Below are 22,383 nucleotides of genomic sequence, written 5' to 3' on the forward strand. Positions count from 1 at the left end.
TCGTGGCCAAAAGATGTTTATGTTTTTAATGTATATTATTTTCTATTATTTTCTGGAACATTATCTTTTCTTGCTTCTTCTTCTTCTTATCTTTGACTTGCCAACTGATGCTAACTAAAAATGTATATAATGTTAAATATAAACCCAATCTGATTAAATAACAAAACATATTTATGCTCAAAGGTTGATGTATACTATAAAGGGCTACATAAATATATATACCTTTTTTACGCTCTTCGTATAGGGTATACAAAATGACACAAACCCAACCAACTAAGTAAAACTCATGTCTAATTCTCTGGTTCTTTGTGTTATACTGCTTTTTGTGTTTTTGTGTACATAAATTATGAACAATTATAAAGTTTTAGTCTGTACTGACTTTGTTGTCTATTCAGTTTATTCAGTTTATTGTCGTCTCCCCAAACACCCAACACCTTTTTGGAATACACACTAGAACAAGTTCATCCCATTCCACCATAGTGTCATGTCAAGCCATCGAAGCCAATGGCAATGCCATAAAATGCAACAGCAAATCAAACAAATCACATAAAATCAATAAGTGTAAATCAAAAATCTCAAAATGGCCAATAATGCAAGGCAAAATAATTGTGTAAGTTTTGTGGTATAGTTAGAAATCGTTTGGCATGTAACCCAATTGTAATTCTGTATCTCAGTCAGACAATCGATCCAATCAATTGAATGATATAGTTCTTAGACAATTCTATGATACATCACAAATGGTTCAAGCTCATTCACCACAGCAGCAATCATATTCGTTTGTGGCCCAGCAGCATTTGCCGCAGTATTATGAACCAACACAACCTCAAATGGGGGTAAATAATATGTATAATTATAATATGACTCCCATGTTGGATCAGGGATCGATACCGTCTTGGTATTTATCTTATCAGCAACAACAAATACAGCATCCCTACACCACCTACAACTATTGTTATGGTGACCAGCAACCATCGCAGCAGCAACATCATAATCAAACTGTAGCCGATGGATCGAATAGAATGCAATTTGTTCCCGAAATTGGAGGAATGATATCACGACCATTTTATCAATCCATAAGTGGAGCCATTGAACAGCAGGTTAGTCGATAAGAAAGAAGTCAAAAGCAACGATATACTAAACCTAATTTTATTTATAGCCCACAGCGGTGATCTATCGACAACAATCCCGGCAAGGAAGCCAAATGAACAGAGCCCAAATGCCGACAAAAGCTTCACGTTCCAGAGCCGGAGGACGAGAGCGCTGCCCCATACATGATAATCCACAGATGTATTTGAAACCCTTTCCACTAGATTGCTCTACAAACCTCAGTCGCAGCTTCAGTGCCAATAGCTTTAGGGACAATAGAGGATCTCGTATTCGTGACTCTCAACAGGATATGGAAGAGTATCGACGCATTGCCGCACGTAACTTACGGAAATCTAGGAAAAACAAGACTATCAAAATGAAAAATTTCGATGATAATGCATCGATCCAATCAAATATGAGTAGCGGAGCTGCTGTCCGTTTTCTTAAACGACTTGGAATGCTCTTGAAGTTGCGTTCAAATAAAGGTAGTCTCTTCTCATTGTTGGGTAAACGAACCAAAACCCAACCGAAATATCCAAGTTCAGAATCTAGACGAATAAAACAGAGATTCTTTAAAAGCCTTTTTGATGAAGTTGAAAGCGATAATTTGCATGCAAGACAGAAATCCCTGGCCAATAAACACTATCCCACCGATCCGGCATTAATTTCACTGCAGGAACGTGAAGATCGAGAAGCTGAACATTTTAAAAAGTTGCGTGACAAGGCCAAAAAAGAAAAACAGAAATATTACCACTAAAAATAGTTAAACCCAATCATCGAAAATTTTTACAAATAAATCAAAGACGATAAACGTGATTTTAATTAGCTCAAATTTTGTAATCAAATCAACCGTCAATCAATTTCTTTTACAGCAAATTTTATAATTTTCTCGTTCTCATAGCCCATTGATCCAGCGACCTACCACACACAGTTCAATTTCATTGGAAACCAATTTTCGTTTGATGACTCCAAAACCGAAAAAAAGACAAAAAACCAAGCCGGGCGTCACATCGTCTCATTAAACGGCCATCAACGCTTATTAATTTTGACATTTCAATAGCCATATATCACTATCTGTTCGTCAGACGACGACCATCATCAACAACGCGTCAACTCATCAAGTCGGTCTCAGCATCACAGTTACAGCAAAGGCAGACCCACAAACAGCCAGGCAGACAAATAGACAGACAGACAGACCTCGGACTGGCTGTCAGACAACATAAATTCCCCAAAATTGCGCAGCGCAGTTAACACGCTAATCAGCTCGTTACCAACTCGCTGTGCCCCTTTTTTTTATGTGGTGCCAAAAAAGAAAAAAAGAAAAAAACAAATCTAAAGCTATTACGAGGGCGGCATGAAAAGTTATTAACTAATAATTAAGCCTAATTCAATTGGAATATTTTTAAGTTTTAGGAAAACCAAAAAAGTGTGTTTAATATGATAGAAACAGTTCTCTTTCGAGAAACTTATTTGAGAAACTGTAAGATAATTATATTTCAATGATGATACAGACAATGGACATAAATATTATAAAATCGGTTAAATATGATATTGTTTAATAATAAAACCATTTTAAAACAGGATCATTAGAACGACTGAAATATACATATGTTAAGATTAAGTAGAATATGTAACCCGGACATAGATCGATATCAATGGCTCATTAGACTTGTTATAATGACCTGATTTAATATAGTTAGCCAATTTCAAAAAAGGAACGTGTTTCTCTGACTTAACACCATGTGAAACTATGCACTGATGATCTATCTACTCTTACTATGAAAATAGTGCAAAAATGGTAACAAGATCAAATACCAATTGCATCTATATCTATGGTAGCAAAAACTATTAGTCACTGACTTAAAATAGCCTATTTACTTAAAAATAAATATTAATTAAATCGAAGAAATACTAACGTACTTGGCACATTTGCACTTAAGGAAAAATTTCATTTCATTCAAATGTTGTTATTTCATTTATTTTTATTTAACAATAAGTACAGACCATTCTGTCAGCATTTTTATCATGAAAGAAATAGGAAAAGAATTTCGATGTAAAGTTTTCTATATCTTCAAAAATGAGTCACTATTAACGGAAAACTTTACAACTTCACCTTCGATGTTTATCATGCCCTTGCCCATGCCCATGTTCATGCTCATCTGACAACTCATTATCATAGGCTGCACTTTCATAAGTCAAGTCTTTGTTTTTGTGTTGTTTTTTGTTTTTGGGGAGGGCAATTGTGTGTAGGGCGTCTAGGGCGTGTCAATTGTGTTTGTCTATCATTAGTGACGGCTCAGAGCTCTCGAAACTCTGGCTTAACCACTGAATTAAAAAATGCAACGCTTCATTGCAGCTTACAGCACAGGTAAAAAAAAGAAAAAAAGAATATGTAAATAAAATAAATAAAATGAGGCGAACGAAAAACTTGTTGACTTCTTGTAATATGCTGGAGGAATAGCAGCAGCAGCAGCAACGAACATCGAAATCAAATTTGCACTCATCTAGTATATTGTAGAAAAATGCCAGAAATTTTTCAACTCCCTTACCAATCGCCCTTCCACCTTCTTCTTGAGCGACGAAGCGACGATGTAGCGTTGACAGGCGAGCGAGCAATAAGTTTCAAATAGTGCCGATGCCGTCGAAGTCGTTGCTCATGTCAAATGGAATGAATTGATGGTGAGCTGGAGTTGGTGGAAGGAGAATGACGGCACCAAAGACCCACGACGAGGAAGAGTGCCTTCAGCACTGGATGTGAAGCTCGTTTCGATTTCAATGAATTTTATATGCATGGCATACAATATACACAGAGAAAAAAACAAAAATCTTGTATGTGGCCAAGAATTTAAAATGCAAAAATCAATTTCTTAAAATAATATACAATTTTTCCATAGCAACCTCCAATCGAGAAACAAAAACGCATTGAATTTGAATATATTTGGGAAATTCTTGTGAAAGTTTTTTAGAATTTCGCTCTATAACAGTTGATCCAGTCTTTAAAGACCTGTTATGGTTGCTTAGTAAAGATTTCAAAATTATTTTCAAAAATTCAAGTTCTATTTTTATTGACTTTTTGAAAACTTTGCATTTTCATTCATAAATACCTAAATTATTCATATTTCATTTCAATACACAACACACACACAAACACAAAAGAAAATTTTGAATAATAATTCTTTACAACGATCCAATGTCGATTTTGAAAAATGAATTTGCTCAAAAATGCCAAGTTATGCTGCAAAATACCTTGAATCTAGTTTGTGTTGGAAAATTTCCATCCCATTTGCAGAATAAATATGGCGGAAAAAGCATAAAGGAAAATGAACCATATAGTTTATTCAAATTGGAAAATAATATCGACACATATTTAATTATGTTTAATAGCAAGAAAGTGGAAAAATGCAAATCTTTGCGAATGCTGAAAATGAATTTGGTTCAATGTTTCGAAGGTCTGGGTGAACCATATACCATACAATTTGATTTAGTTCACACATTATGCATTGAGCATCCATCAATATTTGTCGATGATCTGGCTAAAACATGTGGAGCCTTTGAATATAATCCGGCTCCGCTATCTGCCCTACTCTATGCCAATTCTGATCCAAATATAGAAGAATCGGCAAATTCGAAGAGTCCAGGATCTCTTTATAATATATCCGTATTAAATATTATGATGTGGCTATCAATTGCCATCTTAATGGCATGGATTTTCAAACGTTGGCGAAACTGAAATCATTTGCTGGAATAATTGCTGTGACCAGAGTACCAAACTATTTCAATTCTATGAAATGTTTACCAAATTGCTTATCATTTGGTCAACAATTTGTTGATTTGAAATAGTTTATTACAACTGAAAAAGCAATCGAATTCCTTTATGGATCGTACTTCGTTTCAAAAAAGTGAAATTCGGCTTTTGTGGAGATTGTGGAATGAACGTAGTGAACGGATCGTCTTCAAAACAATATGGAACACTTTAAAACATATATAAAAATTTGTTTTAGTCTGTCATTATAATAATAATAATAATAATAATGTAAATTGATGAAAAAAAAAAATGAATTGAATTTTAGTTCTTATGGTGTCATTGGATCGATTGGGTTAAGCCCTAACCCTTATAATTTTTTTTCTTCTGACATGCTCCATTCGGCACATGAGCACACTCTGTCGTTTAAATTTGGGTACGAAAAGGTTTCTTAGTACAACTTTGACATTTTTAATTCCTCTTTTATGAAATTTGGTTTTCCGATACATATTTATGACTTATAGACGTGTCCCAAATTTAAATAATATCTAATAAATATTGATCGAGAAAATTGTTAAAAAAAAAAACCAATACATAACTTCAAAATATTTGACGTCTTGGCCAAGAGTTTTTTTGAATAAATATCATCAGCGTATATAAGTTATTATATCTACATAGAGCTAAAGGCTATGATCTAACCAATATGCTTGTCAATAATATTGACGTTTACCTTGTTGGTTCGAAAAGTTATGTCTTGCCCTTTAATTAAATATTGAAGACAATTATTTTTAGTCCCTAATTCTTCGTTTTTTTCTGTTTTTTAAGTTATGAGAATAAATCCTATACAGTCTTATACTAGATAACTATTAAAAATGTTTAAAAAACATTTAAAAAAATCATCGATTCCAGTAAACACCCAAAAACTCGTAAATTTTTGCATATTTAAACTGATTTCATTTTGACGTGTCTCTAAAGCTATGGCGAATCTTCTTTTTATATCAATGAATTTGCGAAACAACCATTACATTCAATTTTCTATAACAATTAAGACATTAATGGTAAAAGTCTTAACCAAGATCCATCAGTCAACACTTCTAAAGCGAAAGACTAGTAACTAAAAACCTTTAGCCTTTAAATGTTCTTGCCACAGCAGACATAGTAAAACCATTTAGACCAAAAAAAAAATACATGTAACAAAGAAAACGAAGAAGAGATTCCTCTTTTCAACTAATAAATTATTTACCATGTATAAATCACGACTGCGCGGCCACACAAGAAACTTAAAAACATGTTAAAGCCATTGCGAGATTTATTTCGAAATTCCCAAGGAAAGGAAAGAGGGAGGCAGTTGCAGAGAAGACGAAGAAGTCTAGCTAGAACTGAAGAAATAATGAAATAAAGAACAAAAATATAAAATGATGAAAATGCACAAGGTAGAGTTAAAAGAAAATAGAAAGGAGTGTGTTGGTAGCGGGTACTAAGGTAAAGTTTCGATGATGTTGCTACTTTATTTTTTTTTTTTTTTTAGATTTTATTTCATTTTAATTTTCACTTGTTTTATAAGATTTCCAGTGACGACGCAACTGGCAATGTCGCAATGAGTATAACTTAGGTAGGTAGATACGTATGTCAGGGATGTGGGGTATACGTATTTCCAAACAACTTGCACAAAAAACTTCATCCTCTTTTGCCGTCGTTGTGCCATTCGCTAAGGCCACTCGAAAAATTTCGCATGTCTGGCGGGGTTTTTGCTTTACCTTCTTGTCTTCAGCCTGCCTTCCGCCTTCCCTTCATATATTATTTTTTTTTTTTGTACCTTTGCTCTTTGATTTCGTGGCAGATTTCAAGTGTTTAACTTGGTTTCCAAAGAGATGGAGTGTGCGGAGAGTGAAAGAGCAGAAAACCGGGAAACAGCGTGCAGAACTTTATGCAGTTTCATAATTTACTACCTTGTCTACGTAGAGACGTACTTTACTCCTTTTTAGGTTTTCACCGGGTTTTAAGCAGGTTGCATTAACGCTTCAAAATCCTTACCAACACTTCCTTCCCGAAACAATGGCTTAAATACGAAATCGCTTTAAACTTATAACTTTCTCCATAAAGTTCAATAGGGAAAAGTTGAAATATTTGATACGACAACAATTGAAAAAGAACCCAATAGGATTTAGAGCAGAGAGAGAAGCTCAATGAAATATGACATTCAACCATAACAATGAAACTGAAATTGACAAAATATTTCCATTTCACTTATTTATAGGTTTCTATTACAATTACAGACTACAATTGAACCTCTAACGAAAACAATGCAATTCATATGATATTAAGGCGGTATCTCATTCAAATTTGAACTGAACTTGTGTGATCCTTCACACTCTTTAAATTTTAACAAGAAAAACTGTTTCATATCCATATGCCATGGCAATAGACAGTCTTCAATCAACTAGTATACTAGTTAACAGTTGTATACTTAAAAAGCTTACTCAAACCGCTAAAATAAATTCTGAAAAGTAAAATTTTTTCATGAGTGATCCATTTTTAGCCGTTTAACTACTTTCCTGTGATGTGATATATTTATCCTCTTTTTTAAAAAGGAAATACTTGTGAAATTAAATGTTTAAAACTTAAATCGTCACCTTTTGAAACTTTAGAAATTTCTATATATTTAAAAAATTGACTTGTTTTTTGTCAATCGAAAAAAGGCTGTAACCAAAATCATGGACAGATCTATAACCTTATTATCTATTAAAAAAATTAAGATTATCGGCTTAGAAAATTTATTATTTTTCAAGGGAGCAGAAGGCTTAATAAAATTATCAAAAAAAAGCGAAAAAAAACCAAAAATGTTTCGAAATATCGATTCATTTGGATCGCCTCTTGAGGCAGTTCTAGAAGATTGAAAAGACCAGTAATGAAAAATGTGTAGGAGATACCAAGGGTAAGTGAGTAACAAATTATTCCTTTGTTAAATTTGTTTTTTGGCTTAGTTTTGCAATGTTTTTATTGCGAAAACATTAGAAAAAAGAAACATTAAAGAAACCGAATAGCATTAATTCTCATTCAGTGAGCGTTTCTTTCTTTCTAACTATACCAATTTAAAACTTTTTGAAAAATTATGTGCTTAAAAAAGAGGAGCATGAATTTCAAAAAAATGGTCCCTTAAGATATTATTTTATATATTGAAGAGCATTAATGAAGATACATTAATATGTTTCAAACACTTTAAAACCAAGTGTGTTTAGAAAACGCATCCCAATACTTAAATATTAGAACATTTGATACAAATTCATATTTGTTATATACGACTTTCCGGTTACGCCGCTGTTTGATCTAAGTATCTCTCGGAACTACAGGCATTAAATACATTTCCTGCAACTTATTCCTCTTATTAGGTTTAAAGAATTTGGTCTGAGTATCCTTTTCTTTATAAAGTTCAAGTTTTGGCATTGATTTAAATTTCAACCACAGCTAAATTTAAGCATATTTAACTTTACTTTTGTACCTGCCCAAAAACAATCTTAACATTAATGGTCTCTTCATATTTTTAAAGCCAAATAAGAGTAGGCCCCAAAGTTTCACTATTTTCTTTCCAACATAACATTCCATCTTAATTCATATGGTCTTTTGACGTTTATGACTATGTGATCCATTTATGTAAGCCATAAAACGAACTGGGGAAAAAAGGATCAGAGGGTAAAGCCTTTATGCAATTCACGAGCAAAAATGAACCTTAAACTTAACACCTAACATCATCCCACCTATGTCTGTACGAACCCAGAACCGAGAACAGAACTTTTACGCTTTCTTTAACGTTTTACAGGTTTTAAAAAAGATGGGGAAAAAAAAGAATTTAACGCACCATCCAGAAAGCGAAGAGAGTTGGGTAAACAAAGTTCTATGAAAAGCAATCAGCTTGCCCCCAAAAATAAAGTCATCATAAATATGGCAGATGCTCACAATATTCCCCCACCCCACATAGTGCTGAGGCACTGCTCCAAATCTAAATCGTCATAAAGTATACGAGACTGAGTTCCATCACCACACACACACACACACAGAGAGACAGAGGCACACGTAGACAACTTAATAAACGCAGCTAATCTGAAAGGCATACAGACGCACATGCCGGCAGAGTTTTCTTTCATAAGCTGCCTAAAAAAAAAAACACACAATGGGCTTTATGTTTAGGACTCAGACTACGGAGACGTCGGACTTGTTTTTTTTTTTAAGTAAATTATAAAGCATTGAAATTTTATGAAAAAAAAAGTAGAATAAAATGATATAAATGAAAGAAGAGGGAAGAGACGAGGGAAGTATGCAAAAAGTCAACGACAGTTGAAAGTCGTCCAGACAGGCAGAAACAGAAAAAGATATATACATATATATGTATATATATATATATATGTATTCAGAGTGAAGGAAAAACTGGCTGCCCGGAAAGTTGAAGGAAATGCAGACAATGTGGGGAATGTCGGGCATTGTCGCCACCAAGTGTGTGTGCATATGTGTGTGTGTGTTAGCCGCCGGAAGTCGTAGTCTTCTTCAAGTTCTTGTGCTCGCTTAGTTGATCCCACTTTTTCCCTTTTCTTATTTTTTTTTCTTTACTTTTAGCTGGTTACATTCTGCAATTGTCTTCTTTTTCTGCATCTCTATGTATGTGTGCGTGTGTGTGTGTGTGTGGAATTTTCCTCTGCATCTGCATTGTGTTAAGTGCCTGACCGTGTAACATTTGCAATGCTAAAAGTTCGAGTCAAAAATGAAAGAAAAATTTTCACGCAATGAAACTTTTGTTTTTTTTCAACCGAACTTTCTATATACTTTAAAAACTTTATTTTTTCAGCAGCAACTTTAAATTAATTGACTAATAATACGCGCTATGATCTGAGAAGTTTAAAAAATATAGATAGATTTCAGAATTGTCCCATGTTCATTAAGGGAAAATGGAAAAGAAGGATGAAAACTACATATTCCCATACCATACAATCGAGATCACATCATCAGACCTTAAAGGCGGTTCTAGAAAAGTAAAACGGGGATACGTTCGCCCCCTAAAGTATGCAATAGAATGCCATTTTTATTTTGTTTTTATTTTGTTTTCAATGACAATAAAACTTTTGATGACCATTTTTTAATGCCACTTTTAAAAGTTTTACTATGACTTTTCATAAAAAATCAAATAGCCAACCACTTATCAAAATAAATATGAATTTTTAAAGATAGTGTATAGCAAAACCAAATGGTTAGTCAAATGACATTGTTATAGTATCAAATTAAATATGAATTTGTTAAAACGAACGAGTGGTTATTATTTAATAGAGTCCTTTCTTGTTACATATTTTCTATTTCTTTCCGAATTGCACACTCTTGTGGCTATTTTACGCTTCTATCTATAAGGAATGGAAATTTTCAACCCGTTTCATTTGCCCAAAGAAGATTATAAGTGGCATTTAACTTTTTTTCAAGAGATCATAATAATATGATTGGTTTCTAAAGAGAAACCAAATGCAATGAATTGAACTGATAGAATTGAATTGAACTGTTGAAAAATGCAAAATCCTTGATTGGGCATATTCTGACTGCCGATCTCAAATGGTTTTGCCGGAATTATAATTAAGACCTGTTTTCCTTTTTGAAAACGCAATAGTAGAATTCAAATGAAATTAAAAGTAATTAACCTACTAAACATTTTTCTTTATTTTTTTAATATGTTAAAAATAATCTTAGGTATTAATGAATAAATTCGTTGCTGCAATTAATTTACAAGAATTGAAGCAATAAGAAAATTCAATTCGAAATATTCAAAGGACAGTAATCAAAATGGAATTGACATGTCACAGCTACAGGGATCTAGCTTAAGAATTTAGGTATCATAAGATAGTAATAATTATTACTATAATAATATAACCATTAAAATCCATTTGTCTACCAAATTTCATAAAAATCGTATTGCCAAGCTAAGCATATGAAACTTTTTTACTAGCAAACTAAGAGGACGAGGTTTGCGAAACGAAACTTGATTTCATATACTATTGCAAACATATTTTAAACTTTGAAAGTTTTTAGACATATTGTAAGGTTTTGCAATGAAATAGACCTTAGGCTTAGACAGTAAATCGATTGATATTCTGTCGCAATGGAGGAAGGAAGAAGGAATAGTAATCTTAAATAACATTGGTTTAAATAGGAAAATCCATGTCAACTGGAATGTTATATGGTTCCAGCTAGAATAAAGATTTTTATCATCGTACCGACAAGATCTCCAAATTGTCATGTTCCCATTTACGGCAACAGAAACAGTTAAGGTCAATCCAAAGATCGCCATTAAGTGAGGTAGGAAACGTAATGCCGCAAGGATAACTAAAATGTATGCTTCACCCAATTGCGCTATATCAGTTATAATACCAGTTTTTTTTTAGTAGATTTTTATGTTAGAAATGGGGAGGGTTAAACACAACTTACAACAGTCAAAAGTTAAGCACGCTCAGAGCTCTGCATTAAAATTCACAACCAAAATAAAAAACGGATGCTTTAGTTTGGTTGCTGTTATCCTTCTGATGCTCCTGGTTGTGTCTGCTGCTGCTGCTGCTGCTAATCCACTTTATACTCTATGGAGAGAAGGAGAGGTAAGAACTGCACCGGTGAAAATGCTGCGCTTTTTGTTGCTGCACTTGTTGTTGTTGTTGGAGGGGTTTTTCTTTTTTTTCGCACTGATTGTTACACACTAAAATCGAATTAAACTTGCCATGCAGCGGTGTTTTTCTTGTTGTTGTTTGCCCGTCTTTCGGGTGTTTTTATTTTTTTCTTTCTTTCCTTCGCCGCACTTGCCACACGTTGCACAACAACTTTCGCCTCTCTCAACTTTTACTTTGTTTGGCTGCCGGCACAGGACACACAGAGAAAACGCAACGAAAATGGCAGAAAAAAAAACAAGAAACGAAAGGGAAAAGAGTGGAGAAGAGAGGAGAAAGCAAAGGAAAACTTTTAAGACGTGCAATTTTTTTTTCTATTTTTTCACTTTTTTTTGTTGCGTAAAAAGGATTTTCTAATAAGAAACGCGAAACGCGACAAAAGTTATCCTTTTGTGTATGTGTGTGTGTCCGCCGTCAAAGGACGAACCACTGGTCCAGTTCCCTGCTCCGGTTACGGGATTATCCTTTCACGCTTTTCCCGGCATTTATTATAATTATCTGTTGTTGTTGTTTTTTTTTGTTTATTGTTTCATGCTTTTTCTTAAGATCAAAAGGAAAATTTTTGGATGTGCTTTCTTTTGTTGTTGTTTTTGGGCTGACAAATTTAACGCAGCTTTTAATTAAATTTGTCAATTTTGTTGTCTTCAATTAAGAAATTTCTTTAATTTAAAACAATTTAATTTCATTTTGTGAAGAAGTTTTTAAGTTAAGGGTTTTTTTCAGTTATTTTTAATTAAATATAAAAAAAAAATGTTTTCTTCATGACTTTTTCTGTTAGGTTTTCTCCTACATAAAATATTTTCAAATTATAAATCTAGTCATAATTGAAAATAAATATAAAAATGATCTATTTTCATTAAAAAATAAATTTTCAAAGGATCAAATGTAAACAACTATTTAATGCTTGACTTTCAAATATAAACAAATTAAATAAATAATAATCTGAACTATAAACATTTTAACTTTCAAAAACTTAGAAGGGAAAAAACGTAAATTAGTTTTTCAATTTGTTCCTTAATTTCTTTGGTTATTTTGTCAAAATGTTTATTATTTTGTAAACGTTTTTTTATTATTATATTGAAAGGAGAAATTAAATTTGGTAATTAGCCAATTGTTATTTATTAACCCTCTTTTTTATGTGTTTAAAATTTCTTTTTTAATCCCAAGCAAATGTAAACACTTCTTTTAGCCGGTTTTGATAAAATATATTAAAATAATTTTCTTTTAAATATTTTTCATTTATTTGCCACAAATTTACACAATTTCTAAAATTAGCACACACTCACTTAATGTTTTATTTGTGGTTTCTGTTTCAGTTTTTTTGTTATTTATTTTGTATCGTTTGATATTAGCTTTACCGTTAGCATCAACCGTACGCACATGCAATCACTTCGTTCCACTGTATTGAACTGTTCAAACTCGAACGAAAAGCAGTCAAACCTCGAACGAAACAGTGGAACATGCAACCGAAAAGGCCGAACCGAGCAGAAGAGTCGAACCCGAGCAAAGGAGTCAAACTTGAGCAGAAAACTCGAACAAAGGAGTCGAACGCAACCCGAAGCAAGGACAACTTCGTATCGTCTTCGGCATGTTTCAGGGGTTTTCGAGTGACTCTTTCCGGTTTGAGGGATTCTTGTGGAAAAACGTGTTGCAACTTGAGCGCTGTTGCCAGAGTGTGGTGAAAATTCTTTGATTACGAGTGACAACAAAATGTTGGACAACATTTCCCCTTCGTTTAATGTTGCAGCAACATGTTTATATACAAGTGGAAGTTTTGCTTTCTGATTCTGCATCTTTTCTATTACAACGGCAATGTAAGTAAGTAAACTTGATCTTTTCAATCTATGATTAGAGATTTTCCTCAAGGATAAGTGTTAGGACCATTGTACAATATTCAAGCTACTGCGTCACACGGAAAGTAAGCGGCAAAACGGTTTGGGGGGACACAAGTCAAAGCTGAGCCGCCCCATGAGTATAGTGTCGACGATAGTAAAATCAAGGATAACTTTAACACCATGGATAAAGCTGGTTATCAAGAGGAAGAACCGAAAAAGACACCGCCAAAAAGAGAACGTAATCCTCCCAAAATTGTCAAAGTATTGACAAGAATGCCAAATAATATAAATAAATTCAATTAAATTGACTTTCTTATTTCCAAAAGAGTTAAAAAAAAGGCTGCATCGGCCATCGATATTGGCCAAGTGACTGGCAGATGAACACCTAGAAGAGGAGAAGGAGATGCCACACTTTGCCGATTCCAATGATCTTCTGTAAACGTATTATTGTTTTCTTTACGCTTGTGCAAATTTTGCAGTAAATTTTCACAATAAATAGTAAAGGATGAGCAAAAAAAATTCAAATTTCTTGTTTGTATTCTGAAATTACAACAATTCAAGCTCTGCTTAAAATTGTGGATTATACGGAAAAAATATTGTTAATTTTGATAATGTCTTTTCTATAAGCAAGTAATCAATCAATAATTAAATGATGCATTATGCTAAATCTCACCAAAATTCATGAAGATTAAAGTCAATTTTTTTAGTTGATCTGATGAAAACAAAGCACTAACGAGAAAAAACAACCCAATTTGAGATGGAAGAAGTTAATTCCAATTGTGATGGGAGAAAATTGATTCCATTAGAGATGTAAGAAAACGAAAAAGAAAAAGAGAAAAATCAGTCTTTTTGAAATTGATGAATATGGAAATGAAGAACTAAGCGTAAATGGAAAATATAAGCATGGCCAGACTTCTCAACAACATTAAAACTAATAAGATTTCAGTTTTTTCAAGACTCAAGGCGAACAAGATAAGCGAGGGAATTGCCGAGGATGAAGTGTGCACAAATATGTTTAAAAAGGATGCTGAAAGTCGAATGGAAGCGTCCTAGCAAGGGATAAGGGATTGTTTGTTTAGAATTACAATCATTTTCAAAATGTAATGCTCAATCATTGAAAACTATTGTCCAAAGGATCCACAAGTTCGGATCCATGGGCAATAGTAGTAATATTGTCCTTCGTAAATTGGAAGAATTTGGGAAATTCAAATTGGAAGGATTTGGGAAACTACTTTTAAGTGCTTTTCAGTAATATTTCAGTTTGAAGAAAGTTAGAAACTTAAGTAATCCTAATTTAGTATGTATTAGATGGGGTGTCGCAATTTCTTTTTTTGAGTATTTCAAGAAGTTCCTTAAAAAACTTTGAAAAGGTTGGATATTATTATAATTTTTCGTTCGTCGTTTTTGCTTCCATTAGTTGTAAATATTTTACGGTCAAAAACGTATTTATATGTTCCTTGAACCTTAAATTCTATCTAAGAATCCTTTGAATGTATAACCTCAGCAAGTGTTGCTATTTTTAATTGTACATGGGCATAGGCCTACAGAGAAATGAATGTACATATGTATGTACATATGTATATACAGCAAGGGTGGGCACGAAAATTTAACTTGGGAGCCAGAGCATCAGCAGCAGAGGCTGGGCAGAGAAAAAGGTCACTTTTGCGAGTCGACGCACACAAAAATTTGTGTGCCTCGAGTTTTATGACGGGTCATAAACGACCTTTTTTGGGTCGAGCGAGCGATCGTCGTCGAACTTATGGGCAGAGGGACGGACAAGTACCGAATTTTACGGGGAGGGGGAAAAAGGTCGCGATCTCGAGCTCGCAACTTGTGGGCAGAGAGACGGACAAGTCCCGAATTTTACGGGGAGGGGAAAAAAGGTCGCGATCTCGAGCTCGCAACTTGTGGGCAGAGAGACGGACAAGTCCCGAATTTTACGGGGAGGGGGAAAAAGGAACGCGATCTCGAGCGCTCATTAAAAACAACCCTTATTTTTACTTGTCCCTCACTCCCTCTGCCCACAAGTTGCGAGCTCGAGATCGCGACCTTTTTTCCCCTCCCCGTAAAATTCGGGACTTGTCCGTCCCTCTGCCCATAAGTTGCGAGCTCGAGATCGCGACCTTTTTTCCCCTCCCCGTAAAATTCGGGACTTGTCCGTCTCTCTGCCCACAAGTTGCGAGCTCGAGATCGCGACCTTTTTCCCCCTCCCCGTAAAATTCGGGACTTGTCCGTCTCTCTGCCCACAAGTTGCGAGCTCGAGATCGCGACCTTTTTCCCCCTCCCCGTAAAATTCGGTACTTGTCCGTCCCTCTGCCCATAAGTTCGACGACGATCGCTCGCTCGACCCAAAAAAGGTCGTTTTATGACCCGTCATAAAACTCGAGGCACACAAATTTTTGTGTGCGTCGACTCGCAAAAGTGACCTTTTTCTCTGCCCAGCCTCTGCCGGTAAAGAGCCACGGGAGCCAAAAGAGCCACTACGTGCCCATCCTTGATATACAGGTATCCCTCGTATAACGCGATATTTACGTTCCAGAAGAATTGCGCGTTATCTAAAACATAGTTTTCATATAAATTTGGGGGTTATGTTCCAATAGGTTTTTTTTTAAATAAAATACATACAAAATAACAGATGCACATATATTTTAACTCAATATTAAAGTTCATACTTTCTTATACAATTAAATACACAAGATATGAATAATAATACATATGTACATACATATTTGTTACCAGATTTTATAATTATGTATTTTCCCCTTCGCTTTATATAAGCCTAAATTTCGCGTTGTACTGAAACCCCTAATTTCCAAATCGCGTTATATCGAAAACGCGTTGTATAAGACCGCGTTATAAGAGGTATTTAAAATCATTAAATAGGTAAAGTATTATATATTACTAACTATATGTGTAAATATTAATCTTTTTTAAGTTTGCCTATGGCAGCTGTAAAATCAGCTGTTAAAAAATGTTGATTTGTGAAAATCGCTGTTTCACATACACCATTAATTCCCCAGAATTGGATCGAATGGGAATCGGGCCTTTTGAACTTGCGATTGATTTCAATTTGCAACTTGCATTTTTAATCGATTACAATTGATTACAACCGATCAGGAAAGCCACAAGGAAAAATGACTGCGAACGAAAACTTTGTAAGTATTTTTAATCTTATTTTTATTTATAAATTTTTAATTTCTTTTTAGTTGGTTAATCGCCTGGATGTGGCTATACGCATCGTCAAGGAACTTAATTTAAATGTAAATGTGTTTCGCAAAATTTTTGCCATTTTATTACTTTTATTGTTCTTCTTTTATTTCAGGGGAAAGTGGCATTGGAGATGCTCATAAAGCAAACCAAGCTTACGGAGCTACTTATGGAAAAAATGTTTCAGGACGGCCAAGAGCAACAACAAGAAGTGCAACAGATTTGTCAAGTCGAAAGGACAGTAGCCAACTCCATGCCTGGATTGCCTTCGATCGAAAACCAAGAAGATGAAACAAAACCGGAATTTATCGATTTGCGTGAGAGGCAAATCGACAAAGACGTCAATGCAGACAGCCCCAAAACTTTGAATCTTTCTGAAATTAAATCAGAAATAGAGGATAAACCAAATTTTTTAGAAACATTTTCATCAGTTGAAAAGGATGACGACGATGAGAAGGATGACAAAGAAATGGCGCAGATGGTATTGAATAAAGATGAAGGAAAAATGTCTACAAAACGCTATCTAATGGAATGCCGCAAATGTGGCAAATCATATCGCTATCGTGGCTCATATGTAAAGCATATTGAAAAGTGTCCCAAGCAACTAAAGACTATTACAGCTTTGAATGAACATAAGCTCGTACACACAGAGGTTCGCGATGTTTGTCAGGCTGGCTTCAAGGACAAGGCACGTCTCAAAATTCACCATCAGAACCACGAGGAACCATACTTTGAATGCTATATTTGTGGTCAAAGGCTGAAGACTTTTCGCACCTGGAACATGCACAATTTGGCGCACAAACTCACACCTTAAGTGCGAGAATTGTGGTAAAAGGCTGAAGACTCGTCAGACCTGGAACATGCACAAATAGTATATATATAATATATTATAAACATGTGCACATTAGCTTTCGTAATAAATATTATTCAAATTTAATCTATGTGAATTATTAACAATAATTTGAATATCCCGCCTATTTTGTAATTTAAATTTGTTATCTGACAGCGCCACTTGATATACTTTCCAACACTGTCCTGAAAGATATTTTACTGTGACTCTGGCAGCACGGATTTATAAGTTTTGCCACCTGTGGTTTTCAGCTGCTACTGGCAACACGTGAGATGTCTCAGTGGCTTCTGGCAACGCTGAGCACGAACACGTTCTCTTTCTTTTTCCTGTCGACGCCAGTGCAGGCGTGTAGTGTTTTTAAAGTTCGTCCACGTGAAAATCCTTAAACAACCAAAATGGTAGGTGTAACTAATTAAAACAATGCAGATAATTTCAATTGCATCAAAGGAAATAATGTATATAATGAATTTGCATCGAAATTGTGGAATTTGGTGGTTTTTGTTCGATTCTAACCTCAATGATGGGGACCTGGCAGTCTCACTTTGTCTATGTGTGTCGTAGTCGTCGTCTGAACGCGTGTGTGTGTGTATGAGATTTCATGCGATTGTGAATGTGTGGAGAATGGTGAAATGCAAGAGACAAAGACCAAAATGACGTATGCAAAAGTTTGCTATTGAAAAAGTCTGTGTCGGAAGAAGAAGAGATGCAATGTCTAAGATTGTGAAATAAATAGAGCAATGGTCAGATTATTTTTAAATACATATGTTGCTTATTTCTTTTACCTTGCAAGTGGTTTTAAATCGAACGTAACCTCAAAAATTCCACCAGTGACGGCCCCAAAAATATGTAGCATGATTTTTTCGATTTCTCACATTTTGATGGACGCCATTTTTAATATGCATCTCTTACCCCGCCCCGCCCTATTTGTCCATAATCTTTATCTTGGTTTTCAATATTTTGTTATTCCATGTTTTTTTTGTTTTTATAGGTCAACTTCACCGTCGACGAAATCCGTGGCCTGATGGACAAGAAGCGTAATATTCGCAACATGTCCGTCATCGCCCATGTGGATCACGGTAAATCCACTCTGACCGACTCTTTGGTGTCCAAGGCCGGTATCATTGCTGGTGCCAAGGCTGGTGAGACTCGTTTCACCGATACCCGTAAGGATGAGCAGGAGCGTTGCATTACCATCAAGTCAACGTAAGCAAAAAAAAAAAAACACAAGAACTCATGCCAAAAGATAGCTCAGCCAGAGGTCAACTGGCCGAAGTCTCATGACGTCACTGCTGTATTCTCTTTGGTCTATCTTTTGTCAATATAATATATATCTTATCTATTTATCTTTTCTTTTGATATTTATCAGTGCCATCTCCATGTACTTCGAGGTCGAGGAGAAGGATCTGGTTTTCATCACCCATGCCGATCAGCGTGAAAAGGAATGCAAGGGTTTCTTGATCAATTTGATCGATTCACCCGGTCACGTTGATTTCTCCTCGGAGGTGACAGCCGCTCTCCGTGTCACCGATGGTGCCCTTGTTGTGGTCGATTGTGTCTCTGGTGTCTGTGTCCAGACCGAAACTGTGTTGCGTCAAGCCATCGCTGAACGTATTAAGCCCATTCTGTTCATGAACAAAATGGACCGCGCTCTGCTCGAACTCCAATTGGATGCTGAGGAATTGTACCAGACTTTCCAGCGTATTGTTGAGAACGTGAACGTCATTATTGCCACCTACAATGACGATGGCGGTCCAATGGGTGAAGTGCGTGTGGATCCCTCCAAGGGTTCCGTCGGTTTCGGTTCCGGTCTGCACGGTTGGGCCTTTACCCTCAAGCAGTTCTCTGAAATGTACTCTGAGAAATTCAAGATCGATGTGGTCAAGCTAATGAACCGGTAAGTCCCACTTCCCTCCCTAATACGTATAGTATTTCCATGCTTTTAGCACAAAACGTGTGACGTTGAGCGTGCAGTTTCTCTCTCTTTTAAGAGAGAGAACTATGCGCGATGAAGACGTCACAAGTGCCATAAAAATAAAAGTAGATCAAATATTTTAAAAAAAACTGTTGAAACGCTGCATCGAGACCTCTTTCCTAATGTCTAAACGTTGCATGCTAAGGCAGTTATTTTACAATTTATAATAAATTAGAAAGGTTTATTTAAGAACATAAACTAAGATTCCATATGGATTCTATTTTCATTAAAAGTGTATACCCTGTAGTCAAGAGTTTGACTCATTTTTGTAGACCTTTGTGCTTTCCAATCTAAAGTTATGTCATAAATAAGAAATTTCACAGTTCCTTCTATTAATAGAATCGTGAACAACTCGTGGCGCGCAGCACGTGAAATTTTAAACACTAAATACAAAAACAAAATGCCTGTTGTTCTCCACACACTTCAAGCAAAACCAGTTTTTTAGTAAACTTTTAAGCATACCCTCCAAACATATCTCCTTACCATAGTCTATTATTTCCTGCATAAACTAACTTTTAGTTATCGTCATTCTATTAGCGAAATTTTAGAAATAATCAAAAATAAAGTTGCAATTTTGTAGTCTAAATATATATATAAATTAATCAATTGCCTAATCTAAAGTCGATTAGAGCTGATAAAAAAAAGTCACCTTGATTAAATTTTCTGAATCAACATTATTTCATTTAAATTTTCTCTTTCAGTTTGTGGGGTGAGAACTTCTTCAATGCCAAGACCAAGAAATGGCAAAAGCAAAAGGAAGTGGACAACAAGCGTTCCTTCTGCATGTACATTCTGGATCCCATTTACAAGGTCTTCGATGCCATCATGAACTACAAGAAGGAGGAGATTGGTACCCTGTTGGAGAAGATTGGTGTTACCCTGAAGCATGAGGACAAGGATAAGGATGGCAAGGCCCTGTTGAAGACTGTGATGCGTACTTGGTTGCCAGCCGGTGAGGCTTTGCTTCAGATGATTGCCATCCATTTGCCATCGCCAGTGGTTGCCCAGAAATATCGTATGGAGATGTTGTACGAGGGTCCTCAGGATGATGAGGCTGCCATCGCTGTCAAGAATTGCGATCCCGAGGGTCCATTGATGATGTACATCTCCAAGATGGTACCGACCTCCGATAAGGGACGTTTCTATGCCTTCGGACGTGTGTTTGCTGGCAAAGTGGCCACCGGCCAGAAGTGCCGCATCATGGGTCCCAACTATACACCCGGCAAGAAGGAAGATTTGTACGAGAAGGCCATTCAGCGTACCATTCTGATGATGGGTCGCTATGTGGAGGCTATTGAGGATGTGCCCTCGGGTAACATTTGCGGTCTGGTCGGTGTTGATCAGTTCTTGGTGAAGACCGGTACCATTACCACCTTCAAGGATGCCCATAACATGAAGGTAAGTTCAAGTCAACTGATTGGAGGCATAATCTCATCAACATCTTGTCTTAATTTGAATAGGTCATGAAGTTCTCCGTGTCGCCTGTCGTGCGTGTCGCTGTCGAGCCCAAGAATCCCGCTGATTTGCCCAAATTGGTGGAGGGTCTTAAGCGTTTGGCCAAATCCGATCCTATGGTGCAATGTATCATTGAGGAGTCTGGCGAGCATATCATTGCCGGTGCCGGTGAATTGCATTTGGAAATTTGCCTTAAGGATCTGGAAGAGGATCACGCTTGCATTCCTCTTAAGAAATCCGATCCCGTTGTCTCATACCGTGAGACCGTTAACGAAGAATCCAACCAAATGTGTCTATCCAAGTCGCCCAACAAGCACAATCGTCTCCACATGAAGGCTCTGCCCATGCCCGATGGTCTGCCCGAGGATATTGACAACGGTGATGTTAGCTCCAAGGACGATTTCAAAATCCGTGCCCGTTATCTGGCTGAGAAATACGATTACGATGTGACCGAGGCCCGTAAGATCTGGTGCTTTGGTCCCGATGGCACTGGACCCAACTTCATCTTGGATTGCACCAAGTCCGTGCAATACTTGAACGAAATCAAGGATTCCGTTGTCGCTGGTTTCCAATGGGCCTCCAAGGAAGGTATCCTGGCCGATGAGAACATGCGTGGCGTTCGTTTCAACATCTATGATGTCACTCTGCACGCTGATGCCATCCATCGTGGTGGTGGCCAGATCATTCCAACCACTCGTCGTTGTCTGTATGCTGCTGCTATCACAGCCAGCCCACGTTTGATGGAGCCAGTGTACCTGTGCGAGATTCAGTGTCCCGAAGTCGCTGTTGGTGGCATCTATGGTGTGCTCAATCGTCGTCGTGGTCATGTCTTTGAGGAGAACCAAGTTGTCGGCACCCCCATGTTTGTGGTCAAGGCCTATTTGCCTGTCAACGAATCCTTCGGCTTCACTGCCGATCTCCGCTCCAACACCGGAGGACAGGCCTTCCCTCAGTGCGTGTTCGACCATTGGCAAGTGCTGCCCGGTGACCCAAGCGAGCCAGCCAGCAAACCCTACCAGATTGTCCAGGACACACGTAAACGTAAGGGTCTTAAGGAAGGTCTGCCCGATCTTACCCAGTATTTGGACAAAATGTAATCTGGCGGCCACTACAATGGCACTTCCTGACGGAGCATAAAATTGAACATATCCCAATCACCATCTAAGGGATTCTGTGTTTTGTCAGCGTTATTAAAAAAAAAGAAGAAACACACACACAAAAAAACATTTAAAGAAATTTTGATGATTATTAATTGTATAACAGAACAACAACAACAACCGTAAATAAATCAAGTAACTGATTACGTATTTAAGTTTATATAAAACATACTAAACAAAAAAAACACGAAACAAAATGAATGAAATGGGGGAACTTGCTATTGTCGAGTGAAGAGAAGAGGAAGGTTCTGTAGACTAGAAGAAAGGTGCTCTAAGGGAAGACATATTGTAGAATCAAGTCTATAAATTATGAATCAACTTGTCTCTTTTGTTCCTGTCAATTAAATTGAATTTTCGTTGAGTTTTAAAAAGATTTAACAGCTAAACTACTGA

The 22,383-nt window shown here is 36.1% G+C and overlaps 4 protein-coding genes across 7 annotated transcripts in view; 3 read left to right on the forward strand and 1 right to left on the reverse strand.

Moving 5' to 3' along the window:
• LOC6644440 (protein madd-4) overlaps window positions 1-11,527 on the reverse strand; it is a 77,025-nt gene extending 65,498 nt beyond the window's left edge. For all 3 annotated transcript variants that reach the window (XM_023176694.2, XM_023176693.2, XM_002067166.4), the window contains exon 1: window positions 11,285-11,527. The gene's annotated coding sequence lies outside the window, so the exon portion shown is untranslated. The remainder of the gene's footprint in view (window positions 1-11,284) is intronic.
• LOC26529677 lies at window positions 370-1,902 on the forward strand. The gene is made up of 3 exons (XM_015178100.3): window positions 370-610; window positions 675-1,097; window positions 1,157-1,902. The coding sequence occupies exons 1-3, from the start codon at window positions 581-583 to the stop codon at window positions 1,841-1,843; spliced, it is 1,140 nt and encodes a 379-aa protein (XP_015033586.2). The 5' UTR covers window positions 370-580; the 3' UTR covers window positions 1,844-1,902.
• A 4,910-nt stretch (window positions 11,528-16,437) lies between the features above and the next one.
• On the forward strand, window positions 16,438-17,493 carry LOC26529389 (zinc finger protein weckle). Of its 2 annotated transcripts, XM_015178086.3 has the most exons (3): window positions 16,438-16,504; window positions 16,556-16,609; window positions 16,672-17,493. In XM_015178086.3, the coding sequence occupies exons 1-3, from the start codon at window positions 16,484-16,486 to the stop codon at window positions 17,368-17,370; spliced, it is 774 nt and encodes a 257-aa protein (XP_015033572.1). In that variant the 5' UTR covers window positions 16,438-16,483; the 3' UTR covers window positions 17,371-17,493. The 2 variants fall into 2 exon arrangements, with proteins under 2 accessions (XP_015033572.1, XP_023032531.1); XM_023176763.2 differs by lacking the exon at window positions 16,556-16,609 and having other exon boundaries at window positions 16,453-16,504.
• Window positions 17,494-17,711: 218 nt separating this feature from the next.
• LOC6644442 (eukaryotic translation elongation factor 2) lies at window positions 17,712-22,140 on the forward strand. Its single transcript, XM_002067168.4, has 5 exons — window positions 17,712-17,804; window positions 18,395-18,609; window positions 18,773-19,300; window positions 20,080-20,776; window positions 20,839-22,140. Exons 1-5 carry the CDS (start codon window positions 17,802-17,804, stop codon window positions 21,928-21,930), a joined length of 2,535 nt encoding a protein of 844 aa, XP_002067204.1. The 5' UTR covers window positions 17,712-17,801; the 3' UTR covers window positions 21,931-22,140.
• The last annotated feature ends 243 nt before the right edge of the window (window positions 22,141-22,383 follow it).

The sequence above is a fragment of the Drosophila willistoni genome, assembly GCF_018902025.1.
Source record: "Drosophila willistoni isolate 14030-0811.24 chromosome 2R unlocalized genomic scaffold, UCI_dwil_1.1 Seg167, whole genome shotgun sequence".
NCBI lineage: Eukaryota > Metazoa > Arthropoda > Insecta > Diptera > Drosophilidae > Drosophila > Drosophila willistoni.

Bases quoted from the DNA above. Each gene is read 5' to 3' on its own strand.
- LOC6644442 (XM_002067168.4), top strand. The intron at 18,610-18,772 runs GTAAGCAAAAAA...GATATTTATCAG, and splicing joins TGCATTACCATCAAGTCAAC to TGCCATCTCCATGTACTTCG. The intron at 20,777-20,838 runs GTAAGTTCAAGT...TAATTTGAATAG, and splicing joins AGGATGCCCATAACATGAAG to GTCATGAAGTTCTCCGTGTC.
- LOC26529677 (XM_015178100.3), top strand. From the start codon at position 581: ATGGCCAATAATGCAAGGCAAAATAATTGT. The intron at 611-674 runs GTAAGTTTTGTG...TCTGTATCTCAG, and splicing joins ATGCAAGGCAAAATAATTGT to TCAGACAATCGATCCAATCA. The intron at 1,098-1,156 runs GTTAGTCGATAA...TTTTATTTATAG, and splicing joins GTGGAGCCATTGAACAGCAG to CCCACAGCGGTGATCTATCG.
- LOC26529389 (XM_015178086.3), top strand. From the start codon at position 16,484: ATGACTGCGAACGAAAACTTT. The intron at 16,505-16,555 runs GTAAGTATTTTT...ATTTCTTTTTAG, and splicing joins TGACTGCGAACGAAAACTTT to TTGGTTAATCGCCTGGATGT. The intron at 16,610-16,671 runs GTAAATGTGTTT...CTTTTATTTCAG, and splicing joins TCAAGGAACTTAATTTAAAT to GGGAAAGTGGCATTGGAGAT.